Source organism: Calonectris borealis, chromosome 4 (genome assembly GCF_964195595.1).
Source record: "Calonectris borealis chromosome 4, bCalBor7.hap1.2, whole genome shotgun sequence".
Lineage (NCBI taxonomy): Eukaryota > Metazoa > Chordata > Aves > Procellariiformes > Procellariidae > Calonectris > Calonectris borealis.
The window spans coordinates 40,622,066-40,644,028 of NC_134315.1; the positions used below are offsets into that span (position 1 = coordinate 40,622,066).

The 21,963-nt window shown below is 36.9% G+C and overlaps 1 protein-coding gene across 4 annotated transcripts in view; it reads left to right on the top strand.

Annotated features, from left to right (window-relative positions):
* The window catches only part of ASB5 (ankyrin repeat and SOCS box containing 5), a 42,060-nt gene that overhangs the window by 9,118 nt on the left and 10,979 nt on the right, over positions 1-21,963 (top strand). For 3 of the 4 annotated variants that reach the window (XM_075149301.1, XM_075149300.1, XM_075149302.1), the window contains one exon: positions 3,777-4,069. In XM_075149301.1, coding sequence (XP_075005402.1) covers positions 3,874-4,069 — 196 coding nt within the window. In that variant the 5' untranslated portion in view covers positions 3,777-3,873. Of the gene's footprint in view, positions 1-3,776; positions 4,070-16,237; positions 16,511-21,963 lie in introns of those variants that run through there. The other variant, XM_075149303.1, reaches the window with a different exon arrangement.

Sequence of the window (21,963 nt, forward strand, 5' to 3'; positions counted from 1 at the left end):
AATGGCAATATTGCTATCTTGAATATACTGGTTATGTTCTTTAGAAATGATAACTGACCAAGCTACCTTAAAAGGGAATTTAAGACCATAAATTCTAGCATTTGAAGTTTTTTAAATGGTTTTAAAATTAGAATAGTTAATGGCCAGACATGGGGAAAGCATACCAGAGAAATGATTACATTGTTCTCGTTTTATTTGCTGGGAATATGCTAGTATGTCAAGCTAGGGGGATCCTTGTCTGTCACAGTATTGCTATGTTCTTAAAACAAAACAAAAATCCTAATATTGTTTATCTGCAGTGTAGCTTAGTGCCATTTTCCTGTGTGCTATGATAAAAACTTAAATGTTATAATAATTTTACATGCTATCCCTTTTATGGAATATGAACATTCAATATTTCATTTTATTTAGCTTTGTATCCAAACTTTGTATTAAAAGAAAAATTATCAGATACCTAATTAGTTTCAGTATTATTTTCACGGGAATATCTTCAGAATACTCTTCTTGAGTGGTCCTTTTAAACCCATTTTACAAGTGAGGGAATGAGGCAGAGAAATTTCATTCCCAAAAGTCAAAACCATATAGGAAATGTGAATGTTCAGATTAAGCTACTGCTCTTTTCAACTGCTTTGATATTTTTATAATGTGTATTTGTTACATATTGCTGATGCATGTCTATTTGGAAGCTCTCAGTATTCTGCACTGCTGCGAGACCACGTTCCAGTCGCTTCATGTTGCTGTGCAGTAGAAAATTTGGACACTTACATGCCAGTTTTTTTACACTCTCTCATGGCATCACATTGGCTGTCAGATCCTTTATTTATTTACTTATGCTTCTACTTTCTGATTTCCATTACAACATCCCTAGCTTTCTGTTCCTGGTTCTCCCAGTCTGCATGGGCTTGCTCTCAGCTATTTTGTGTTCAAGTCTCAGTATTCACATTGTTGATTCTTCCAGAATGCCGTGTGAGTGTTAACATCTGAACAGTTGTTCTGTTTTCATGACTGGGTGCCTGGTAGCATGGGTTTGCCAACAAGCTGTAACGGCAATTTCTGCAGAGCTTTAGTAGCCTTAGATTAGGATAAACTTGGTTGTTCTGTCCAGTTGGGAGAGTTTCCACTTAAGCTGGCACATATGAGTTACAGAGAGTTAAAAAAGAAGAAATATTATTAGGAGAGTAATTTTGCCAGCTTCTTATGAGCATGTGTGAACGGAAATTCTCAAAACTCATAATTTCTTTCATTTTTATGTAGTTCATAGCTAAGGAGGCAAATTTTTGAGAGGACAGAAGACAAGCTTTGATACGGGAATAACCCTCCTGCTCAATTTTCGTGTTGTTTCTAAAAGCAGAAATTTTACAGATCAATGAGCATTTTTGAAAGATCACTTACAAAGTATTACATGCCTTATTTTTGAAAAGGTTTTTGTTATTTTGTTGACCCTTTACAGGAAAATTCAACCTGAAGAAGACAACCTAATAACTGAGAAATTTCTCTTCAGTGATTTATCTACTGCAGTTATAAGAAGCAGGAAAAAGCATTGTAAGAGAAGATTAACTCTGAGCGTTGCTGTTTACTCCAGCTGTTATTTATAGTAATTGCTATTTGGATTTTTGCCTCTACAAAGAAAGACTATTTTGTTAATTAACAAAACGTGGGAGAAGCCCAGATGAGAAAACACAGTTACTGATTGATACAATGTGGAGTCAGGAAAAAAAGGGGTCAGGTAAAACACTATAAAGAAGAAGAATGTATTCCATGAGATAATTACGATTCTTCCTTATTCTGCATGGTAAATTTGCAAAACAGGTACTTGAGGTGGCTGGGGGATTCTGTAGACCGATTGAGCTAAGCTTAACAATATTAATAGAAATATGGAAGAAGTAAGAGATTCCAATATTGGATGTGTTACTAAGGAAAATATCATTTCTATTAATGACTGAAACGGAAATTGGCAGTGGTGGCTCAGAACATAATGCCTATTTATCCTTCTGGAAAACATGACACTTCAATTCAGTGTCAGATAACAATGTGCCAAATATAAAAAGGGATTTTCATTTGGCATTTTAAGTACTCACTCCTGCTTCTAACTATGGTATGAGGAGAGCAGTTCCTATTCTGGCTGGATGAGAAAATGTCTATAAATGAAATTTAGGAGAAAATGCATATGTTTTTTCACAGACTAATATAGTTTACAGTATAAACTGCTTTTTAATTGCCTTTTCTCGTTACTGTTTTGACTTTTATGTCATTACGTTTTTTTCAAAGAAAAAGACTGAATGTCTGTTTCTCTCAAGATAAGCACAATTCAGCTCCTGTCTGTTAAAAACCTTGATATTTATTTCCAGTTTCCTTTTATCATTGTCTTTTCTTCATTTCTATAGGTTTATTTGAATGTAGTTTCCAGAAAACGTTATAGGTTCCTACTCTAATAAATTACTTCTGCAGCCAGATGATAAGAGGTTCTTTATATTGCCCCATTCCTTTCAGAAATATGATTTTATATCATAGCCTTAATGTCTGCTGTGCTGTTCATTGAAGTCAGGGGGATCTGTGGATGCAGTGACATTTGGATCATACCCTCTGTTCCTGATGGACAGTTGCCAACATTCTAAAATGTTTTTTTCTTACCGTCAAACAAGAGAATTCAGGGTAGAATAGAAAGGGAGTTTCAGTTTAAGATTGCTATGGGTAGGGTATCTAAAAGTGTAATTAAAGACACTATTTCTTTTATTTAAAAGGAAATATAAAAGTTTAGAACAGGACCCTTTCCTATGCTGCCATGATTCTTTATTTTAGGGTTATAGCTTACTTAGGAATCTAGATCTGTCCTGCAGCTCCTCAGTTTGTATCATGTTGTGACACCATTATTTACTCAGCAATTAGTCACACTAATGGAACAATTTGTGCGTAACTGCTGATGACTATGAGTAATAACTTTATGGCATATAAGCAAATTAATTCTTAAAAAATCTGAGGGATTTAGATTCCCTTCTCTAAAACTGGCCAAGAAATAAAGCCTGTCATGTCATAGGTTTAAAATAATATGATGCAGCACAATGAAATGTGTATCATAAGCATTAGAAATTTTCCATGTTGTATATTTACCATTACATTTATTTAATTTTAATTACATTTTAATTAATTTAATTTTAGATGTTCCAAGATCTTATTTATAAAAATACCTAGGAGTTTGATTTTTATGGTCTGCTCTCTGCTCTGAATACTGTTTTTCGTGTAATGCTATAAGCCATGTATGCTAGATATTTTCATTCAGCCTGAACAAAATAATAAGAGACTGTCAAAGCTTGTATGTATTAAATCTCTGTTCCTTTATTAATGTGTATTTTAAGTATTTACTGATGTGGTTCTAGTTTTGTAAGAAAAAAATAGTAGTCTAACATAAAAAGAAGTAGCACAAAAGAGCAATTGTACTTAAGAAGCAGGAGAACTTACTTTAGCAAAAACTGATTACCTGAGTTACCTGTTTCAGTACATGAAATTGCAGTTCTTAATAATAATACTTTTGACAGTGTATTTTTAAACATGTATTAATAGGGTAAATAAATGAATTAGAAATGCAGAATTTGGAGTGAAACAAGCATGTGGAATGAGTACAATCCAGGGTCTTGGAACCTGTGTCTGTTATATTCCATCCCACTTGAATATCACCAGGCTAGCAGGAGCGGTAGTGAACTCAATACTATGTACAGTATAAATAATCGTCATATTTTGAGCAGCAAGCATCATGACCAGCTGATATTTTCTTTCCTCAGGACCAGTTGTTCCCAAGAGTGCGTGGCTGGAGCCATATGATCTTATCAACACATTTGAGAGCCCTACCCAAACACTGAGAGAGATTTTGCTGCAGCAATGACTGTCATAGAAGAAAGTCGCCCTTTTGCCCAGCAGCTATCCAATGTCTACTTTACTATACTTTCCCTTTTTTGTTTTAAACTTTTTGTGAAGATCAGCCTCGCTATACTTAGTCATTTCTACATTGTGAAAGGAAACCGTAAGGAAGCAGCAAGGATAGCTGCTGAATTTTACGGAGTTCCTCAAGGACAAGGTATATTTGTACTTACTATCTTATCACTACTGTTTGGGGTTTTTGTTGTTACTGGGTTTTTTCCAGGTAATTATTTATCTGCTAGCCTCATTTATATTCAGTTTGTCAAATTATATGCGTGAGTGTTTTTTTTTCTGTAGTTCTTGCTGTGGTTTTTTAACAAAAATTATCTGAAGGAGTGTTGTTAGATTATTTAAGCTTTTTTTTTTTTTTTAGGTTATTAAGTTCAGAATAAAACTGCAGTATTACAGCCAATGTCCTGTTAAGAGAGAGGCCTGTACTTAAGATGGCTATATTTAAAATTGCCAAATACTTCCCAATCTAAGACGATTTTCCAAATTGCTTCCAAGGTTCCCCAGCTTACCCATTTGTGGCTGAAATTTTCAACGCTTGGCATGTAATTATTTTGCAACACTTTAGTGAATGTAGTCCAAATATTTCTGAGAATTATTCCTTGGTTAAGTTAAAATTTTCTTATAATAATTTATTTGGGAAGATACAGTCCTTCTGTACTTTGAATTAGTGTGTGTCGTGGCACGTATCAGGAAGCTTACTGTTTGTCAGGGTGAGCTTTTGGGCATCTGTGTGGAAACCTATCAAATTTTACTGGATTGAAAGCTCTTGAGAAAATTCCTTTTTTTTTGTTTGCTCAAGCAGAACTTTGGCAGAGCTGGGCACTGCTGTTCCCCCAAGCTCATCTGTAGTGAACCAGTACCATTTTCATTCAGTTCTTTTTCTGGGTCACAGAACGCAGAAAACTCTTTCTTCTCAATTGTGGTATCCTAGTGCATGACTGAGCCATGTTTGTGCTCAGCTTGGGATCCCTGGTGCCTCACTTGTCTTTGATTGTTGCTGCTTGTATTCTGGGATGACATCAAGTTAGAGTTAGGTGATGGAACAGGAAGACATGCCTTGCCTCTTACTGCCTTCACCACTCATCCCTAGGTACCGTGAACAAGAAGAAATAACCCAAGTTAAATGCAAAGGGGGAAACTGTAGAAACGAGCCAGAAACAGTTTCAAACATAAAGATCTTTTCAGTCTTCAGTGTTGGGAAAAAAGCTAGACATTTTGTGTGTATGTATTTAAATTTGCAAACCAGAGAGAGAAGCTTGCATCCTAAAGCAGGAATTGGCTTGCTTTGCAGAAGATTTACTTGAGGTGGATTTATATTATGTGTTCTCTGCACAATTTAGAGAGAAAGTTCTGAAAGGCAGGGTTTTTACATCTGAGTATGTTAATCACATCATTTAACTATTACACATGTGTGGTTTTGTGTGAGTATGTGTACAGACATATATGGGGGGGGTGTATGTGTATTCATTACAGTAGAAAGGGAAGGACTGACTGTCTATCCCACTGGCAGAAATACTCGCAGTGAATGTGGTAGCCCTCACTTGAAATCAAGAATTTTTTTGTCAAAAACTGCTGGCTAGCTCTAAGGCAGCTCATTCTGGGAAGACTGATGCAGAATCTGAGTAAGGAAGGAAAAAGGCTGGGAAAAACTAGAGGGAAAGGAATAACATGCCTCAAGTTGGAAAGTGAAATAGCCTCTACAATGTTACCTGTTGCTGAATCCAGGAGACTTCAGTTTGGTCATTCATCAAATGTCTGAACTATTATATCTAAATAAATGTATATTCAGTGTTCTAGTAGCTGGCCCATGCAAAAGATGAAAATCTATCACTCTTGCAGGTTACGGTTTTGCTGAGGTAGCAGAGGTTTATATTAATTTAAAGGCTCAAACATATGGTAGAGTTTCTGGTTTTCTGCTTGGTTTGTCAAAGAAAATAGTTAATACAACTATTTTGTGCTTAAACTGTAGTTTTTACAACTTGACAGCAGTGTGTCTTAATTTTTCACTGCCCAACTCGCAGTGTTTAAGGTCTGGATTTGGAACAGTCCTAAGCACATGTTCAGATAATGTTACATAATCTGCAAATTGAGACATTTGTCGTGATCAACAGGACCAATCCTTGCTCTTTGGGATGCAGATAAGGCTCCTCAAAATTACTATTTTATCTCACCTTTTCTATTCCTTTGTTCTATGTTTGTAGAAGGGGGCATGATACTGTCTCAACTCACACTACGTTGTGGGATTTGGCTTGTTTATGTTTGTGAAAAACAGTACAGAGATACCTCAGCAGAGTTTATACAATACCATGTAACAAAATGTCCTGTTCAAAGTAATATCTAGAAGATGTTCAGTAAGTAATGTGAAGCTACAGCTTGTAACATTAAATGATAAAATTAAATACTGAGTATCCTCCTAATTAGTGATCCTGTTCTGTGTTTTTTACTAAGCAATAGAGAAGCCTCAGCAGAAAAGAAAAACCCCAAAACAGAAAAATAGCCTATCATTGCCTAATGGAAGTTTATAGTGTTTTAAGAAGTAATTCTAATTAGAGGAAATGTTAGTTTTCATTTTCTAGTTTTAACCTGATTATGTACTTTTAAAATTCTGTTAGTGCTGGTATTTTCAGTTTGCTTGTAATACTACAAAATTACTTTTTGCTATTATAATGGCTTGCGTAGGATAGAGTGCTACAATTTTGAAGAAGAAAAGAGCCATTGGAAATAATGTGCTACTGGGCACAGGCATTATTTCATGTTTACTGAATTGAGCTCTTGAGTTAAAATAAGCCTTTCTTTTGTGAAGCCTGTATAACTGAGGACATTTTAGGTACTGAGCAGTAGTACTTGGTGAAACTCCTTTTATCAAACTGAAGGTATATAGGTCAGTACAGGATTTGAGGCCCAGGGATTACACATTTCATGGCTGACTTTCTTTGGTTTGTGGCTTGTTCTTTGTTGAATACAACGAGACAGCTTTACCTGTGTCATGTGCCTACTGTGGTCGTGTTGCTAGGTATTAGCAGTGAAACAGGTCATATTTTGTTCCTTACTATTTCAGGAATATTGTCTCTCCAGTATGGATAGTCACCAATCTACTGTGTTAAATCTATCCTTTGGATCTCATATGTATGTGAACATCTGAATAGGGATAGCGTCCCAATAATTAATTAGAAATTATTATACTGTGTGTGTGGCATTGAAATATAAGAACTAGATCAGTGTTCAGCATTAGCTAAGACCAGAAAAATGCGTATAAAATCTCTACTAATTATAAGTCACGTTAATTTGTTTATGGAGATGAAGTCTGAGTAAAACTTTTCTTGTGTACAGCTGAAAGGCACCTTGAGAGGTAATTTGGACACTCTAAGATCAAATATACATGTGTTGTCTGGCAAATGTTTGTCTAACCTGTTTTTAAAATGCTTAGTAATAGTGATTTCTGCAGTGTCCTTATGCAACCACTTAAAATTTTTGCTGTTCTCATCACTACAATGCTTCCCATTCCCCCCAAGACCTACCTAAATCTTTATTTCTGCAAACTAAATACATAAAATATGATTAAGGTATTTATCAGTTTTTCTCCATGTATGAAAAGTAGTCAATTTAAAGACTATTATCGTGTATCTTCCTAAGTCTACTGTTTTTGTCTTGTCTAGAATAAAGGAAAAAGGATTTAAGTTAGTCTGTCCTCTTAAGTCTTGTATTCTATACCTGGAGTTACTGTAGTTGCTCTCCTTTGGACTTGTGCCGGTTCATATACAGTTCATAAACATCTTTATTGATGTCTAATTCCCCATGTTAAACAGAGTGCTCCAGCTGAGACTTTATTAGTGCAACCAGTGGAACTATTATTGTATAAAAGTGGAACAGTAATGTCATGTGGCATATATATGATACCCTATGTAATACCTCCTGGAATGATGGGTCCCCCCCCCCTTTTCCCCCCCCCCCCAACGCTAAAGTATTAAGGATACAGTCTGTAGCCTACTATCAACCCCATGTTAAAACAGTCATTGTACTATGCATTTGCTTTTTCCTCTCTAAGTGTAATACTTTGTACTGGCCTTCAGCTAACTTCGTGCTCTTGGTATCAGACAATTTCTCCATTTTACTCAAATCTGTTTTGAATTGTTTCCCTCTGAGCAGTTGTAGCACCTGCAGTTTGGTGTCATCGACTGATTTTATAAAAATAAGTATAATATTCTATCATCCACAATATTAAAAAACTGAACAGCACCAAGTGCAGGACCGAACTCTGCAGTCTTTTACATTTGTTTCAAGTGGGTTAAAGACCCATGTCTTAATAAACTATGAGAATTGAATTCTGTTTTCAGTGAAGTCAGTGGTATTACTACCATAAAAGAATTAAAATGAAAAAGGGATCCATTCTGTTATAAAGGTCCCATTTACTGGATTATTTTTAACTTTGGCACTGATTTTGTAAACACTCATATACACATACTTGCCCCACTGAATTGAAAGGGACTGATTAGTTGTTTAGAGCTAAGCGCTTTGCACTCAGGGACTATAGCTGTGTTGTAAATAGGTTATGATACCTAGCTTTTCTTTTTTTATTGTTTTGAAGTGAACATGTATTTATTCATTACGCTAGAAAATTCGCAAAAGTCAACATTTTATTCATTTCTTTCTTTGTGGAAAAAGTCATGGCACATATACGTTTATTCCATTTTAAAACTCTGTGCCCTACAAACTGACCTACAAAAATGAACTGAATTGCAAATTAACTTTGGGTATAATTAGCTCCTTAGCAGGCTATCTGAAGTGACAGTGATCTGCACAGTAAGGTTTCTTCTCCCACTGTATTTCCAGACCTGTGAAGAGTTAATAACTCAGCCTTTTGTACAGCTGTTGCTGGATACAAACCGGAGGATCAAAAGCAACCTTTAGACTCTTCCTACTATACCAACTAGCTGGTCATATCATGAAAGTGCTCTGTATGTACAAGCACTGATTTGGAGCTTCAGCTGAGTTTTATAGTTCAACTGCTTTAGGATAAGGTAGTAGCGCTGTGGTATGAAGTGATTTCAAAGTGTAAGTGTGTATCAAATCTTAAGAATTAATTCATTGTCAGGTGTTTTGGGTCTGTAAGATATAAACTCTACTGACAAATACTGGTCAGAGCTTGGTTTGTATGGAAGAGTCTATACTTTGATAATACAGATAACTTTATAAAAGGAGGTATAGTTCCCATTCATAGACTTTTTATAAGTTAAAAAGAGTCTACTTTATCAAAATCAAACCTGATATTCAGTAACTATCAAAATGCTTTTAGCTGCAAGAAGAAGGTGGTATAGAGGAACTTTCTTATGAAAGAATCATTTTGCAGAAGTTCATACAGCATAAATGACAAACAACTAGTCATGTATTTATACAGATACCTGGGGTCTGATGCACAAGCTAAGTAGTTCTGACAACATAAAATGCTTTTTCTTTAACATCCTATTTTTTAATTATGTCAACTCTCTTTGCAAAAATTGTCATAGAATATCACTTTATGCATAACTATACTATTTTAAAGTAATATTTGGCAGTTGAAAGCAGAATTTGTATTTGTAGTATTTGAGTATAGCTTCTCAAAATATATTATCCTGTTTTGCAGAACTGGAGAGATGAATATGCCCTGATTGCTTCTAAGTTTAAAAAAAAAAAGTCTACTGTTGAATGAACATAGCAAGTTGTAAGCTACCTTTCTTTGCTTTATCTCTCTTGGCCAGGTATAGTAGGAATGCTCAGTACACTAGTTACTCCTAGTTACCCTAAATTAAGCCATCCATGGGATTGTGGTAGTTCAAGACTGGAGTCCCCATCTCCTTTCAGGATTATGAGACTTGTAAATAGTATGAAGCCTTCTGTTTCCTTCTTTTTCTTGTACACTGAGCACTGCTTGGGTGGACCCAAGAAACCGGTCCATTAAATACAACTCATAAATAGGAAATAATGCTGTGTTTCACTGTTAGAGATCCACTGTTTGGAAAGCTTGATTGCATTTTAAACTGTAGTGAATGATTAGAGCAAAGTTTTCCTATTATTTTATTCTAACAACTTGCAATTGATAATGTCACTCAGCAACAGTTGTTAGGTAGGGAAGATAGGCATGAGGCATTTTCTCAACTTGCATTCCACAGAGATCACAGTTCTATTAATAAAAGCCATATAAGACCTCTACTAGCTTCCTGGATACAATAGAGATTCATTTAGTAATGATAGGAATATTGTATGGCATACCTATTCACCATACCACTTGGTGTAAGGCACCACATTTAGCATTTGATTTTCATATACAGCACGTAAGCTAATGGTGTAAAAATGCTTAAGGTAGTGTGAATGTTCTTTTTTGAAAATTCAGAAGGGAGGTTTTTTTGATGGGAGCTCATCACCTTCTCTTATATGCTAAATAACTTTGCCTAGTATGACAACTGCCAAAGAGTCATACTTCAAAATAAATCTCAAGATGACACTTGCTTAGAATGAAGCAAATGACACCACATATCAGCAAGATACCAGAACCATTCTCCTCTGAAGAACATAATCTGCCTTAAAGGGATTTTGGTGAGTTATATGATGCAACTAGACTGGCATGGCTAGAGCCCTGACCTTTTGTTTGCGGAAACAAAACCCAAGCACATCTGTTGGCAAGCATTGACTCTTCCCTCACCTTAAACAAAATCTCTGAGGCTACAGAAACTTCTAGTGAATATATGTGCTGGAGCCTGTTTGCATACTTGCTTCCCTGAAAGGAACCGAGGTATCCTATCATGTGGATTCCTTTGTGGTTTTTTTTTTACTCCTATCTATATTTGTATGTCAGGACCTTCTTGAAAAGAGCATCGCCACAAGCTGTATTTTATGGTCAGTATCATTTATTTGTGCCTCCTTGAAATGTGTCTTTTGTGAAGATGGACCTTAACTTGTCACCAGCCTAGGTCCTATTGGCTTTCTTGATGTGCACAGTTTTAAGTTAACTCACATGGAAATTCCCTTCAACTGATTTCTTTATTTTTCTGGATTAAATGAATAATAAGCTTTTGAAGTACAAACAAGTACAAAATGAAACATTGTGAACTCTGATGTAGTTTAAAGCCTGGATTTTTAAAGGTGCATAGCAATAAGACTGAAAGATAATCCTGGAGCAATCTGCCTGCAAGGCGTTAAAGACAACTGTTGTTAAAGGCAAACTGTTAGGAAACTCCAGTACTGATTGGGGCAAGCTCAAACATACCGTCTACACTGGTCTTTTTTGCAGCGGTGGGGCATAAGGCAACAGGGGAAACGAAAATAGCATAGCTCCCTGAAGGTGATGTTCCTTCCCTCAGCCATAGACCTGTTATGGCCAGGGTTCTGCTATTCACACTCCTCTCTTGTAGGGGATGTTCTCAAACATTTGCAATGCAGGCAAGCAGCGAGTGAACTTCTGCCAGGGTGAGATGATGATGGCTTTGGGGGAATGTGTTACGTGCCTAAGTACTGAGCTCTATTCATGATTGCAGCAATGCTGGCTGGTTGGTCATAAATCCATTATGGCATGCTGCATCTGTTGCATTAGTGGATGTTACTCTTTGCTATGTCTAAGTCTTCCTGGCAGTAGATACGATCTCTCTCTTTATGGCTGTTCTCTCACGGTTGAAGATTCACTCTGTGGTGCTCTATACCATTCCCATGCTGACTACCGGTCTCATGCCTTGTGTCTTTCTTCTCTGTCAATATCTGAAGCCCAGGCCTGGGCTGATTTGGCTAGATTTATCAGCATGGCTGCTGTGATTTGTTTTTCTTTAGCCCACATATTCTGTGGGCAAATATTCTGTGTTTCCACTGCCTGTCTGCATGGAGAGGTCTGGCGGGTATGCATTGCAAATCCACAAGCCAATGTAGTAAATGTATCATTGTTCCATATTTGACTTCTGTGGTGGCTGAGACAGAGCCTTTATCATATCAGAATTTTATCATATCAGAATTTTAAATCTTTTCTAAACCTTCCATTTTCTTTTTCTTCCATTTTCTTTTCTAAACCTTCCATTCTGTTTGCCAGCATCCAAGGATACAAGGCCTAACAACTGTAAAAATCTCAGGGAAAGAGGTAGGAAAGCTGCTAGCCATCAATGCTGTTGCTACCTTAATAATAATAATAATAATAATTTAGATTTCCAGCTAAGAGACAGTGATGATATTGTGTGAAGAGCAGGAATGTGTAATAGGCTTTTTTAGTGCTTATAGTGGTGTAGAGAAATGTCATTTTATGCTTAAATAACTAATGATTGCATATCTGCTGGCATTTGTTAAAATGCGGAGGACAGAGGATGTGGAGGACACCTGGCTAATGCTTAAGCTTCTGGTTGATTGCTAATGACTTATAATATCATTGTATCGACCGTGAAGTATGGCTTGACGCAAGAATCTGTTTAAAAAAAAAAAAGTAGTTCCAATCTTTTCCCTGTCCTGCTGTTAGAGCTTTTTCACTGTACTTTTATGGCGCATTTAACTTCCTTGGTGTTGAGCTGGCACTGCAAGATGTAACTGTGGCCGCTGTGGTCTTTTAGGATGCTATGTTTTTGTCGGTAACCACGTTTCTGTAATTACTTTTAAAACTAGCTTCGTCTTGGCTTTTCCTACAGGGAGGAATGTTCAACATCTCTGCTGGTTCATTTCTGGCAATGTCAAATGACAGGCAACTCTTGGGGTCCTGGCGCTGAGATCCAGGGAGCCATCTATCGTTTCAGCTTCATGGTTGTAGTCTGTGGATCACATCAGCAGGAAAAGGCAATTTCTAGTCCTGTTCCAGAATTTAGTGTGGCAGGTTCCGTGCAGTCACTGTGACCCCATAATAATCCTGGTCATAAAAGTAGAATGAATCTGAGAGTACAGAACAGTTTGGGAAGCGAGGTGGCTCATCAGTTGACTGACTTGAGGAGGGTTGCACATAAAATGCTGATCTGCGACATTTGAGAATAGTGCAGTTTTATCCAGGTTTTCCTAAGCTAAATTGTTGTTACTGGAGTTTGGACTGTATTGCATCGGGCTGCATCATGTGTTGAAAGGTGTGGGGTTTTTTTTGTCGTTGTTTTCATTACCACATTTTTTTGTGTGTTACCACAATTGCATCTTTATTGCCTTAAGAACAGTCTTCAAAATAGAATGAGTTCCCCATTGAAAGGGAGGAACAAAAATTTCTTTCCATTTTCATTCCCACCTGTTAAGAACTGCTGCCCCTGTAAACTCAGAGCTATTTGCTGACATAGAAATGTTGAAAATGCACTGACATTTCTTGTTATAAAAATCTGGATAAAAAAGATTGTGAAGAAAATCACTTGAAAGTTTCCTTTAACAGTTCTTCCCTTGGGTTATAAAAGTTGAATAGAACTAAATATTAGTGAAACGCAAGATAGTGGTTTATTTAAAGCTTGTCTGCTAAATTAAGTCAGAATTCCAAACTCATCAGTAAAATCATCCAGTTTCCTTTCTCTGAGACTGTAGTGTCTGCCCCTTCCTCTGGCTGCTTTTTTGCAGGTAGCTGCACTGCGTCCGTGAATAACTAGAATATGAATACTGTCCTAATTGCTTCTGTACCAAGGCAGGGAGAGTAATGGCCTACTGTATTTTCTACATACTTGGATATCTACTTAGATTTCTGTTACAGGTTTTCTGGTGGATTTTGGAAGTGTTTGAGTGTCTTCTATAGAGAAAAATCTGAGGAACAGAATCTGAGTACCAAGCCTAGGTAGTTTCAAATATTAATAGTTTTATCACCTAATGAAGTCAAGAAATACTGATTTTTATTTTGTAGCTAATGTAGCCTAGTGCATGGATGGGTGACATGAGGATGATCACGTAGCAATTCCATGTCAGAGGTGGAAGTGAAATAGCGAGTTCTTCAGTCTTACTCCACAGTTTTAACTGTATGTTCATCTGCTCTTTATATCAACATCTCAATTACATTTTTAATACATTTCCAGTTGATTTCTAATGTTGGTCTAGTTTTCACTTTTTTATGTACTGTTTTAATAGGACTTTTTAATGCCTTTGCCTGGAGGATTAATAGTTGTGCATGGCAGAATTTAGTGCAAAGTTGCCTCTAGAGTCCTGAATGGGGATAAGCTTTGCCTTCTTTAAAGCATGAAAAAAGATAGTGCATATTTTTATGCATTGCATTCTGATGTCCTCCAAAGTATTCCAAGTAATTTAATAATAAGGAGTGGCAATTGTCTGTGGAATAGAGATACTTTTCCTAGCAGCCTTGCCTTGAAGGTGGCAGATTTTGGGGGTATTCTAACTCCATTGGTAGCTCATTGCTTCCTATGCAGTTCTCTGGACAAGAGTGACCAGGAGCTGCTGACTCCCTTGGGGGTCTTCCTCTTTGAAGCCATGGCAGCTGTCTGTGTATCTGCTGGTTTCCTTGCTCCTGCAAGTCACACCTTTGAGTAAAAGAGAATAGTAACCAGGGGGGCTGGAATGTTTGTGGAAAGCAAGTTGTATGAACTACTTGCAGGTTTGTACCACTCCTCTAGAAGGACCCAGCTTCATTCTCAGCTGACGATCTCACCCACAAAACTCCTACAAAAACATGTAGGTCTTGTCTTCCCAGCCCACTGTCAATCCCTGCCCTGCAGTGCCAGATGCTTTGCTTGATCCTGATCCTCACTACCTTCTCCTGAAAGTCCTGGGAGTCTATTCCAAATGGAAAGGAAGTGTAAACTGAGATGAGCCTCAGAGCCATGGCAAGTACAGAAATTGTCATTGGTTATTTCTCACCTGGAGAATAGTGCTGATATCTTCCTGACGCAGACACATGTATACACGTCCTTAGTAAGCTTTCCTGTTAATTCATCTTCCAGTATTTATTTACTTGAAGGAAACACTACAATTTAGCAACTAATTCTAGTATTAAAGTGATATATTTGTAATGTGCCCTTTTATAATGAGCCTTTTTGCAAAAGTTGTGTTCACAACTTACTTGCAGAGAGAGTCTGGTTGCTGGATGTGTAGAAGTGTTTATTTCAGTCTGTGAGATACTCTGGTTCATTCAGCTAGATAAAACCTGAGGAAACCAACTTTCTGAAAGCAGCATAATGTCTGGGAGGGTGCAGTTTTGTTCTCTCTTGCGAGAATAGCAGTAGCCCACCTGCTTCTGTTCTGTAAGGAGTGGAGCGCCATTCCAGTAGGGCAGTTCTCATGTGCTGTAATTTCAAGGTGAAATTTGCAGCTGCTCCTTCTTCTTCCCCTTACCCTACCTAACTACAATCTTGCCTCTGATTTTCTCTTAAACAAAAACAAGAGGGATATAGAAAATTTCATTAAATACCTGTGTATTATGTCAACATCTTAGGGATTAATTTTTGTCAGGTAGCTGAAAGGAGTAGTATTAATGAAACCCAGTAATATTAATTTCCTTTTACAGTGTTTAAAAATGGCTAGTTTTTGTGTCAGTAGAAGAGGATAGTGAGGAAATACTAGAAGGAGGTGGCGGGGAGGTAAAGGTGGCATCTTAACATGTTGTTAGTACAGAGAAATCACTGTCCTCTTTACCCATTCTGGAATTTTATCATGGATTGCTTCTCCCTGCAGATTTCTGTTGTGTGGTATCAGCGTGATACATAGTAACAAACAAAAAAATTCTACTACTAGTTGGTTACCTTTGTTTTTGTTATTATTTTTAAAAAAATACTGACTTGTGCTTCTTCCTTCTTCTGACAAGACTACAGCCTTACTTTCATAATGGGATCAGACTTTCAGAATAACCAGTGAAATTTTTTTTTTTTCGGTAGTCAAACCATGCTTTTCTTTATTCAGAATGATGTTTCTAGTTGACATCTGTAGGATACCTTGTCCCCTATTTAAAAAACAAAACAAAACAAAAACCATAAACAAACAAACAAACAAAAAAACAACAAAAGAAACCCCACGAAAAACAAGAAGTGCTTCATAGTTTCATGGATTCTTCTGAATTCCAAAATCTCTCTTAACTGCAAGTTACATATGAGTAAAGCCTGATGCAGTAATAATTATTGTTTCTATTATTAAAAGAATTGCCATTCTGATAAAACAATTTTAGTTTTCCTGTTTTAGGTTGCTTGTTATTTAAGCAACGAAGCATTGAATACTTATGCTTTAAGAATATGTTTCTTTTTTGGTTAAATGATTAAAAAATTAACACCTTCTTTCCATTTAAATCATGTAAATAGTTAAGACTCATGCTGTAGCTAAGCTGATTCTTTCTCTGTTTTAAAAATAGAAAATGCTAGAGCAGTCCTTCCCTTCCCCCACTATGTACTCACTAGTCCAAGCTAGTAAATGTTACTGAATGGATTTCAGTGTTGTAGCCATTCTACAGTAAGTACAGCAAGATCCTTTGTGAAAAAGCGAAAGGAGGAAAAAAGGTAGCAGAAATCCATTTGTGGATGTTCGTCAGACCAGAGTACCTGCACCAATGACAGACAGGCTTTCCTCGAGAAACAAATAATGACAACAAACACTGCTGTTCAGAGGAGCCAGAATCTCCCCAAAAGACGCCTAGAAAGTAGAGGGGAGTGTCCTGCGAAACGAAAAGCTAGCTGGGGTATTCTGACCAGCCAAGGTTAGTATAGCAGCCATTTCAGAAACTGTGTACTGAAATATGCTAAGCTGACCCAATTTATGATGTTCTCTCTCTAAACTGTTTTTTGGGTTTTTTTCTAGCTGTAATATAAATGCATGCTTTTGTTAGTGGCATTTTATTCTCTTGCATGGGTTACACAAGGGTGTTGAAGCTATTTTTGTTCTTTCTGCACTCTTATCTGCTGATCTAAAATACCCTTTCTTGTTTATCTGCCCTGTTTGTTTTATGCAAGTGTTTAAGGCTTGACTTACCCTGACTTTTGCTGTCCTGTCACAAGGTAACTGGATACTGAAGGCTAATTGTTTACAACAGGGAGCTGGGGAATGAAAGGAGGGGGAGGAGTAAATTAAACTTTACATATAACTTTATATGTAAAGAGAAGGTTATAGGTAGCTGAAATAGGAGGCAATGGAGGAACCACAGGTGACAGAATTATTGTGCTGTACTAAGATACTAAAGACAAAGATATAATTGTAAGGGTTTGCACAGAGAAGTACTTAGGAGGTGTTTAAGTTGCTGGGCACTGACATTTTCAGCAATGAGGAACGAACTCTATTATAAAAGAAGTGTTTAGGACTGCTACTGTCTGTGCCATATTTTCCTAATTTTTTCATAATACAAGTGTGTGAAAGGGAGCTTTGAGTAATTGTGAGAGTCTAATAGGGATTTTTTAAAAGAATGATCATAATTCCAATTGATATTGACCATATCGTAAGGCTTAGAGTGAAACAAAAAAGAAAATAAGGAAATCAAACTTGAAATTCTTGATAATATGATATCAAATTAAAAACTGGAGATGTTAAAACAGTCAAGAAAAGGAGGAGACAGGAAAGAGAGATTTGATATATTGTGCATAAAAGTAATTATGAATTTATCATGTAAAACATAGCTATATATTATAGGAATCAGAGTTATTCTTAGAGTACCTTTGCTAATTTCCAGTACTGCCAGTTTCAGAATTAAGCAATATTCAAGAATTTAAGCAAGTTACCGTAGCTTCCCAAGTAACTGTTTGAATGCAATGGTACTGTAAGATTTTATTTATTCATCAGTTTTAATACGCAGTGTATCTTTTACCGACATATTGTTCACTCTTTGGGCTAATATTTCCTGATCTATAGTAACTTTTATTTATGAACATTTCAGCTAGTTAGGTCAGTAGTTCCCAAAACGCTAGGACATTCTCCCTCAGAAAAGAAATTTTACAAAAGTTTATCAATGTTAGCACTAGCCACTCCTTGATATGGTTCAGGGTTAGGCTCTTTTACCATTCTTACACAGAAATAGCCACAGTTAGTCAAGTTTTGAAATTTTCAAAATCACAGTAAAATATGGAAAGTAAAATTTTCTCAAGAATCCATCTTAACACGCTCCAGCCACTTACAGCCTCTTTGTGATTGCCAAACTGGGCATATATATTTATTGGTGGACATCTTGAAGTACTGAGTTGCAGCTGAGGCTTCTGGTTGTTGCAGTTCACTTGAATAACAGGTATATCTAAACCAGATCTGAAGGAGGCTCTTTTCTTCCCTCTCTGTTCCCATCCATGGAGGTATCCAAACCTGACTTTGTTCTTCAGGCACCCTTGCAGAGCAAAGGAAGAGAAAGTCATACTGCAATGCAGTATGTAATTAAATATGCAGATTGGAAAATGGACTAAAAGTGATGCGGGGGGTGGAACGTCATGATAAGATTCGATAGAAGAGCGAAAGGATAGAGTCAAGTTAGGAAAAGGTCTTCAGCCTACTGGCTTGAGGGTCCACAACCAGGCTATTTTACCAAAATCTCCTGGATGTGGCAAAAATCAGCACACTAGGCCCAGCCTTGCTGCCCAGCTGCGTACTGCTTTTCAGGCGAGGGGATTAGGCCACGTGCTGCATTCGCTCTCTGTCAGGCTGGGAAAATACTGAGAATTCTGAGCACAGCTTGGGGAAAATTGCTTGCAGTCCGGGTTAAGGCTGAGACTGCATTTGAGGAGCAAAGTTGTTCCAGGCCGAAGTCCTCCAGAGTCTGAACTCAGCTCAGAATGTCCGTATGCCTTTTCTGTCACCTTCTAGTTGGGAAGGCCGCTGAAAAACCCTTACTTTGTTTTAGTGGCTTGTCCAAGGAAAGAATAGCAGCCTGAGAGTACTACCAGCTGCTCCACATGCCAAATCACATCTGATACGGGTCTAACAGATTACTGAATTCAGAGGTTGATGTGATTTTACACCTTGGCGCCCTAGCTATGGCACAGAGAGTTTGCAAGCTACTTTCAGCTAGAAAAATAGCCAGCCAGTTGCTGATCCTTCTGGAAGGTGGAAAAAACGAACTGTGCATGAGCAATGGGCAGGGGGGTTGTTGCTGTGCTTTCATGTGATGGGAGAAGGGGCCTGACACGCTTCCTCCTGCGCGTGCAAGGCCCGGCAGAGCCAGCGGCAACGACGGCTGCGGCGCTGCCATCGTCATTACCCTTGCCTTCACGTAGCATAATGTTGCTTCTGATGGAAACCAAGCAGGCTATGGTTGGATGTTGCTGTTGTGGTTTTTTAGGATTTTTAATACAGCCTAGTGGGTCATGTTTCTGTGTGAAAAGTATGTTAAATTGCCATGCCAAAGCACTCAGAATATAGGAATTGTTAAAAGTAATGTTGCCTGTGCCACACTGATTTGACCCTTTAAGGCATTATAACCCAGTATTTGACAACACAGTCAGATGCTGTACTTTTCCACAAAGCCCCTGCTTCCTTTGATGTGCAAGATGGATGATGTTCTGAGAATGCATTAGATTTATACTCAGAAAAAATACACCCTATGTTTTCCTGTATGTTGCAAAGGTTAGAAGGCATGTAGTGAATGGCAGGAAAAAAGGGTTAACGTTTTAATGTCCCTAAAAGCAAATTCTATTCTTGTCTTTGCTGTGGCACCTGTGTGTTTTAAGACCAGTCATCTAACCTAAAAGTTTCTTGACTGATCATGGTTATTATTATCTAAGGCTGAAATTTCAGAAGCTCAAAGCTCTCATAACCATAATTAAACTACGCTTTCAGTGTACAGTCTAACGCTTAAGTACTCTGGAAAAAATAAGCTATTAGATTGGTTTTACCATTTAAGCATTAAAACTCTGTCTTTTGGTTCCTTAGTTATAAAATAGTATGAATGGATGATGTCATGAAGATAGATTCACAAGAGTTTTGAAGTATTCTTTTGTTATTGGGAGAATACCATGAAAAAGGCAATATAAAGTTAACAATGTTACAGTCAGTTTATAGTTTGGATAGCATGTCTTAAAGAGCGAGAGATCCTACTACATATGGAGATACAAAATAATTTGAATGCTAACTCATTCATAGAGTACAACACTGGAATGGCAAAACTAATGAGTGGTCATGTAATATGGGTGCATCATAAACAGAACTATGTGGGAAAATAAATTTGTTTTGTATGGTTTTCAAGAGTAGGAAATTGTTGGCATTTGATTTGGAATGAAATCCCCAAATTTTGAAAGTCTACATGATGATAAACACTAGAAAGAATATTGGTTTGAACCAATCAAGGTTTCATTTCTTGTATGCGTATGTTTATATATTTATGTGTATATATTTATATATTGTTATGTAATTTTCAGTCAAATGAAAACAAAGATTATTTGAAATACTGAAATGAAATATTTAAATGCCACTTGAACTACATCTTCTCTCTCAAATGATATTTTAATCATCTCTAGCCTAGATTCTGATTCTTTTGGAGTTCTTCAGTGGTGATTGTTGGAATTTCATTTGTTAAAAAGAAGTGGCTTCTGTTTAGCTGGTCATATCTAATCGTAGTAGTTAAGCACGACAGATGCATTTCTTAACTTTTAAATCCTTGACTTAAGATTCTTTTCAATAGTTTTTAACATCAAATATCAATTAAGTAGTTGACACACGTTTTTATCCTGCAAGGGCTCTAGACAAATGGGTAATTTTATAGTGCCATAGTAAAAATCTGTTAGAACTTAATTACATATACAAAATATCAGGCAGTTTTAACAACTGGAGTGAAGTGAGTCCCTTGATTTTGGGACTATAATGTTACAGAGTTTATCTGGTATAGTTATCGATCCTGTCTGTTGCTTCAGTTGCCACAAACTGAAACACTCAGAGTACATCTTAAGGAATAAAAGGTAACAGTGATGAGCTTAATACATTGCATTTGTTACTTTTGCAGAAATAAATATTAGCTACAACACTTTCCAGATAGTCTGTGTTTCTCATCTCGCAGTAACGAACTGTGGCAGGCTTCTATTTTGAGTTCTTCTCTGATGATACTGCTGCTTCTGAGGACTGGGACACCATCTATTTATCCTTAGAGCAGTGTTTTCCTAAAGTGCTGAGCCCTGGCATAAACCTTCTCCCAGTGAAGTCAGTGAGAAGACTTTCATTCATTTCCAGTCCTCCTTGTTTTGAAAATTCAACTTTTTAATGTACCTTCTCTACTGTTTTGTTGGGTTTTTTGGGTTTTGGGGTTTTTTTTTTTTTTTGAAGACTACAGAAATTTTTAGAAATAGAAACAAAAGAATGGGATGACTGGAGTTAATGACTTTTACGAAAATATTTTTATTTAGTATTTTACTACGATGATCATAACTGCAGGAATGACTTACAGGTAATTGCAGGTAGATGTAAAGGAGTGAAGTCTGTAGGGCAATGTGAAGAAAATAACATTAATGACTTAGAAATGGATCAAAGTCAGAATTGCAAATCCCTATTTTGGGGGGTTTTCACTGCTGAGAATAGTTATCAAAACCCCAATTTAGCAACCAAAGAATTGTGTAGAAGATAATTGAGGCAATAGTGAACTGCTAAAAGAAAAACACAGTTCAGCGTACAGGTCAAATAGCATTTGAAACGTTCAGAATATCTTTGCTTATTTCTTTTCCAAGTATATTATGAGTAAGTAGTAAAATAACATACGAACATTTGGCAGTGCTTCCCTTACAGATCTATGTACTAATACTGATTTTTGAGGATACAAAACTATGTGTCTCATTGCATGAGGTTAAAAAAGGAGTTTGTCCTGCAGTTCTTATTCAGCTCAAGGTTCTCTTGATTTCACTGTGAGTTTCTCTTGTGTTGAAATTCCAGTTAATCTGTCTTGGAAGGCAAATGCACAGATACTGGCACTTTGAAAAGTTGTTATGTTAGAAAAAGAAATGTGAAAAATGAACAAAACTGGCCACAGTCCTTTAGGAAAGAAAAGAAACTGGCCACTTGTATATGCTCATATCTTCAAAGCTGTGTTTACTGAAGGGTGAAAGTTCACATTACAGTGAGCTGCTGATCTCCTTCCAAACATAGCTGGAGTGTATTAAGAACAGGCCCAACTAGCAAGAACAGATTTTTTTTTTTTTAATTTTTTTTTATTTTCCAGATTGAAAGAAATGAGTAGGATTTATAATTGCAATTGGCTGG